At 45.7% G+C, this 5,959-nt stretch overlaps 3 protein-coding genes across 3 annotated transcripts in view; 2 read left to right on the top strand and 1 right to left on the bottom strand.

Annotated features, from left to right (window-relative positions):
• LOC113212638 (zinc finger protein ZFP2-like) overlaps positions 1-5,850 on the top strand; it is a 73,164-nt gene extending 67,314 nt beyond the window's left edge. The window contains exon 2 of the mRNA XM_052266123.1: positions 3,792-5,850. Within this exon, the coding sequence (XP_052122083.1) occupies positions 3,926-5,044 (1,119 nt within the window). The 5' untranslated portion in view covers positions 3,792-3,925 and the 3' untranslated portion in view covers positions 5,045-5,850. The remainder of the gene's footprint in view (positions 1-3,791) is intronic.
• LOC113212639 (protein turtle) overlaps positions 1-5,959 on the top strand; it is a 197,484-nt gene that overhangs the window by 82,637 nt on the left and 108,888 nt on the right. The window lies entirely within an intron of this gene.
• On the bottom strand, positions 726-3,560 carry LOC113212637 (zinc finger protein 135-like). Its single transcript, XM_026431430.2, has 2 exons — positions 3,380-3,560; positions 726-2,017 (listed from the first exon to the last, which is right to left on the bottom strand). The coding sequence occupies exon 2, from the start codon at positions 1,953-1,955 to the stop codon at positions 837-839; it is 1,119 nt and encodes a 372-aa protein (XP_026287215.1). The 5' UTR covers positions 1,956-2,017; positions 3,380-3,560; the 3' UTR covers positions 726-836.

Genomic DNA, 5,959 nt, shown 5'->3' with positions numbered 1-5,959 from the left:
ACGTATTATTTAGGTTCAAAATTCGTTAAGGTACGAAGCGCTTCTTTGTAATATTTTTATTGCGGTCGTGCCAGGTGAAATGTCAGTTCAGTGCGACAAATTTTATTTAACGCTCCCGCAGGTGCAATAAGATGTGGGAAATGCATTCAAGCCGTTATTGCATTGAATTTAAAGCCATTAAAAATGGCAGTGTATTATTGTTGTTGGTTTTAGTCTAAACCCATATCTGTTTCGTATCATGTTAAGTCTATTCCAGGACCGAGAGCGTCCGGTGGGTGAGGGCCAAGGGGAGGCGTAATGACGTTTGCCCCCTCTCCTGCCAGACCCGCGGCGTATCGTATTCCTTAAAGCACATCTCGCTTTTCTTTCTCTTTTTCCTTTTGCTTTTTTATTTTCCCCCGCTACATTTTTATCCGATACGGCGCAGCATGACGCAAAGGCACGCCGCGCCGGGCAAACGTCGCCGCGACCTCCAACCGCCGCTGCGCCACATCAAAGTACATTCCACTGCGAAAGGAAGGGCGGGAAAATACAAACGCATTTAACCGGTTGCAAACAACCGTGATTTGGAGAAAGTAAGGTCAAGATGTCGTCAACGGTTTTACGTGTAAGGGCTCATTTTGTTGTTATTGCCGCCATAGTCTGTGAATTGCATAAATACGGTACGGTGTATTTTCAAACAGACAATAATTCGCATCAAGGATATCAATAAGTAACTAAGAGTCAGGTTGGAAAATTATATATTAAAACACACAACTACATCTCATCGATTAAAATGTTTACACATTGTGTACACAACAGTGTAAAACGGAGCAGGCGGAGGCGGATAGATTTTCTCATTTGTGGGTGCGCCTATGTCTTGACAGACTGCTTGCATGGAGGAATTTGTTTTTGCACACGTTGCACTCAAATTGCTTCTCTCCCGTGTGCGTTCCCATATGTGCTGTACGAGCGTTGGAATGAGTGAACTCCTTGGAGCAGATTGTGCATTTAAATGGCTTTTCTCCTGTGTGCGTAAGCTTATGTACACGCAAACCGTAGGATTGTGAGAATTTTTTGTGGCAAACTGCGCACTCGAACGGTTTCTCTCTGGTGTGGGTTCGAAAATGCGTCCTTAAAGTAGAAGAACTGGATAATTCTTTCTCACACACGACGCACCTATATGTTTCCTCATTGGAGTGGATTTGCATGTGCAAATTGAGCCCAGAAGATTCAGCGAATTTCTTGTGGCATACGATGCATTCATGTGGTTTGTCTCCCGTGTGCCCTCGTAGATGTGAACGTAGACCGGCAGACTGTGCAAATTTCTTATGGCAGACTGTGCACTCGAATGGTTTTTCTCCTGTGTGCGTTCGCATATGTTTGCGCAGATCGGTAGACTCAATAAATTTCATGTCGCACTCTGTGCACTCGAATGGCTTCTCTCCAGTGTGCGTTCGAAAATGATTTTTGAGATGACTTAAGTATGAGAATTTTTTGTTACATACAGAACACTCAAATGGCTTTTCCCCCGTGTGTACCATTAAATGTTTTCTCAAAGTGCTCGAGGTAGCGAATTTTTTGGGGCACAGGGTGCACCCGTATGGCTTTTCTCCTGTGTGCGTACGCTGATGTACACCCAAAGTGGATCGTGAGAACTTTTTGTGGCAAACTGTGCACTCGAGTGGCTTTGGCTTCTCCCCCGTGTGCTTTCGCAAATGTGTACGCAAAAGGGTTGACTGTGTAAATGCTTTGCCACACACTGCGCACTCGAAGGGCCTCTCTCCTGTGTGCAACCGCAGATGTGCATTGTAACTTCCAGACTGGGAGAACTTCTTGTGACAGACGCTGCACTCGTACGGCTTTTCCCCCGTGTGCGTTCGCAGATGCTCCTTCAGAATTCTAGCCTGCGAGAACTTCTTGTCACACAGAGTGCAATCGAATGGCTTTTCCTGTGGGACGGTTTGTTTCTTCATCTTCTTTTTAGCTGAAGACGTGCCTTCTGACTTCGATTTGGATATGAGAAAATTAGCCGGAGCTGGAACGGAAGAGAGGAACAAAAAGTTATTACTCATTACATTCACTGTTAAAAAGATGTCTGGGATTCCACGAAGAAGTAGCCGTGATTACTATTTACAATGTCGTATGGAATTTCCCAACAGCTTATATGTCTAGTGATGCTTGTAGACCCGTTTTACAACGCGCGTCCTTCAACTAACGTTACTACTTAAAACCGCTCAATAACTGGAGAATGGATTCCGCTGAGAATTCCCAGAAGTTAGTGAGTGAATCTTCGTGAACTCTCGACAAATTTTTAACATTGTTTTGTCCGACTTATTTTACTGAAGGTGTCTTTCGAAAAAACGTACTCATTGTGTTCATTTTCAACAATTAACTATATAGATGTGTTCCGCCCCAGGAACAGAGTACCCATCCTCCGTAGCCCACCAGTCCGAGGCTGTTCGGGGAGACGCTGGCGCCTTCAAGTTGAGAGGGAGAGACAGAAAGAGAGAGAGAGAGAAGGGGAGAAATAGGACAGGATGGGAGGGGGGAAGGGTGGTGGTCTTCCTCTTCTTTCTGGATGGTCACTTTTCCATGATAAATCGCCCGGTCGCCTATTCTTCCTTCGTAAATGGAGCAAGTGCTCACGCTCTCCTTGGAAGGGTTGTGAAAGGGCGCGAGAGCGGGGGGTGGGGGTGGGGGGGCTGAAGTCACCAGCGTGATGCACACCTACTGGAGCTCTCAGCAGATCTCAGTTCGATAAATCCCCGGCGGCGGTCCAGTGCGGAAGGTCTCTCCTCCGCCTTACATCTCCCTCCCATTCTGTTCATGCAGAGCAAGTGCTTTTTGTCCGGCCCGACTGGCGCTGGAGCGCGCGGCTGGAGCTCGCTGGAGAGCCGTGGGGAAGGGGGTAGTCGACTACCGCGGGGGCAAGAGATAGATAAAGAGAGGGTGCGGTGGTGGAGAAAGGGAGCGGGGCGATCCCGCAAGGGAGGCACAACGTACCATCAAGTGCTGCGCTTGAGTCACGCCTACGGAGTGTCATTCACTAATGACAAGTATGTGACAATGGGCTCACAGACTGTCGCACTTTCCATTCAGTGACTGACAAGTGTTGGTGGTGAAGTAAGGAGGGAGAGACCGGAGAGAGAGAGTTAGGAGGGAGAGAGTTAGGAGGAAGAGGAAATGGAGAGCCGGCTTTCAATTAGGCAATAGCATAATGATATAATAAAAAAGCACCGCTAGTATTTTCACTTCTGAATACTTAAGAGTAGACACGTTAAGTGAACCGTATACTGCGCACTGCAAGCACTGTAAAAATGTATGCATAGGCTCATCTAAAGAGCTAACAGAAAGGAAATTAGGTCAACCGTGGACAAGAACAAAATATTTTACTTACTTCTTGTTCAAGTTATCCAAAAGGCGTGACCGATGATTCGAACCGAAGCACTCTTTGTAGCCTAGCGCGGAGATGTAACGCCGTTGGGCGCATCCTGCAGACTGGCCCTGGCCAGGTGCTGGCCAGCCTTATATAACGTCGGTCCCGTGACGTGGTGCGTTTTAGGTGCGCTCCTAGCACGGTGCATCCAGTAAGGAGGGAGAGGAAAAGGAGAGGGGGGGGGGGCGTAGAGATGAGGCTCGGGGGAAACTGGTCGCCGGGCCGGGCCCCGATCGAGGAGACAGGCACTGACCTATGGGGCAGGCTGCTGCGCTGTCGCTCTATACAGTTGGGACGGGCAGACACCATACAAACCGTATAAGTCGAACGACATGTAATCTGTAATAACGGCTGTTCTCTCTCTTCTTTCCAGCTTAGGCTGATTTTCTCACACCCATATCGAGGACAGAAGACACGTCTGCAGCTATCGCTACTGGCTAACTAACGGAGGACGCTCACCGCAGTGAAGCAACGCGAGGACCCGGCTACCACGAGTACTCGAACAAGATGGGGAAACAAACCGTCCCTCAGGAGAAGCCATTCGATTGCACTGTGTGTGACAAGAAGTTCACGCAGGCTAGAATTCTGAAGGAGCATCTGCGAACGCACACGGGGGAAAAGCCGTACGAGTGCAGCGTGTGTCACAAGAAGTTCTCCCAGTCTGGCAGTTACAATGCACATCTGCGGTTGCACACAGGAGAGAAGCCATTCGAGTGCGTAGTGTGTGGCAAAGCATTTGTGCAGTCCACCATTTTACGTTCGCATCTGCGGATCCACACAGGAGAGAAGCCATTCGAGTGCCTAGTTTGCGGCAAGAAGTTCGCTCAGTCTTTTTCTTTGGTCTCACATAAGCGTACGCACACAGGAGAAAAACCGCACAGCTGCACCCTGTGCCCCAAAAGTTTCTCTCAATTGGGCAATTTGAAGCTACACCTACGGATGCACACGGGGGAAAAGCCATTTGAGTGTTCTGTATGTAAGAAAAAATTCTCCTACTCAAGTCATCTCAAAAATCATTTTCGAACCCATACCGGAGAGAAGCCGTACGGGTGCACAGTATGCGACATGAAATTCATTGAGTCTAACGATCTGCGCAAACATATGCGGACTCACACTGGAGAAAAACCATTCGAGTGCACAGTCTGCCATAAGAAATTTGCACAGTCTTCCAGTCTACATTCACATCTACGAAGGCACACGAGAGACAAACCACACGAATGCATCGTATGCCAGAAGAAATTCGCTGATTCTTCTGGGCTCAATTTGCACATGCAAATCCACTCCAATGAGAAAACATATAGGTGCGTCGTGTGTGAGAAGGAATTATCCAGTTCTTCTACTTTAAGGACGCATTTTCGAACCCACACCAGAGAGAAACCGTTCGAGTGCACAGAATGCTCTAAGAAATTTGCCACACCTGCTCTTCTGCGTAATCATAAGCGAATCCACACAGGAGAAAAGCCATTCGAATGCACAATCTGCTCTAAGAAGTTTTGCCAGCCTAGCGCTCTTACGGAGCATAAGAAAACGCACTCGTCAAAAAAGCAGTTTAAGTGCACCGTGTGCAAAAAAAAATTCGTTCATTCAAGCAGTTTCTCAAGACATAGGCGCACCCACACATCTTAAGAAATTTAGCCCACTACCGAAACAGGCCGCCTTGCGAAAATGTCGTTAATGTTTCCAGGTTGGTAATGGTCAATTTAAACCCTATCACACAGTAGCTCGTCTGAAATCTCTTTTCACGACGAATCTTTAATACTTTCCAATGTCGTAAATGTGATCGTCGCTGATTAATGATAATTGCAGGTATTTTAGTGCACATACCATGTACACTGATATATATTAGTGATCATCAATGATTGCTGATACATCAGCATACAATGTGCACTTTTAAGTTTTCAGAGCATTTATCGTTTGTGGCATTGACTGTAATATAAACAAAGTTCTGCCTTATGTTTTCATATTGAGCATTTTATTTTTATTGAAAAGGCTGTGGGTTTTTTAAAATTAAGTCTCGTGAACCATTTTAGTGGATATTCTTATATAGTTCATGTTTTTTTTTTTGTGTTGTAAGTTTTAGTAAGTTTGCATATTAAAACGTTCACTGAAAAACCGACAAATTATATTGTGCAGGCCTATAAAATGGGGCTTTATATTTTCGCTGTTAGACATTCTGTTAGTGTTGATTGAATCTTAACCTAGTTTTACAATATTTTTACATATAATTGATAGCAGATGTAAAACCATCTCGTGAGATTATTGTTTGTCGATCAATCCGTCCAAGTGCGATTTCGGCGTGTACTGTACGTTCTAAGTGAAGTATATTATCATGTATTATAAATATATTGTGTTAATTATTGACATCATCGAAATGATTATCATTTTGACTACCTCTGTTGTCCTCGGGGTGTTGATTTAAAACCTAGCTCCGTTGCGTTTATATCGTTGCGTATTGTATTAAACTTCAAATACTCTAACATGACCTGTCCTGTAGTGGTTCTTTTGCAGAGGTCCACAGAAATAACTCAAACGATCCACACC

Source organism: Frankliniella occidentalis, unplaced genomic scaffold (assembly GCF_000697945.3).
Source record: "Frankliniella occidentalis isolate FOCC.00 unplaced genomic scaffold, Focc_3.1 Scaffold35, whole genome shotgun sequence".
Classification (NCBI taxonomy): Eukaryota; Metazoa; Arthropoda; class Insecta; order Thysanoptera; family Thripidae; genus Frankliniella; species Frankliniella occidentalis.
Note: the sequence above shows the minus strand (reverse complement) of the source record. Positions and strands in the feature narration are given on the sequence as shown.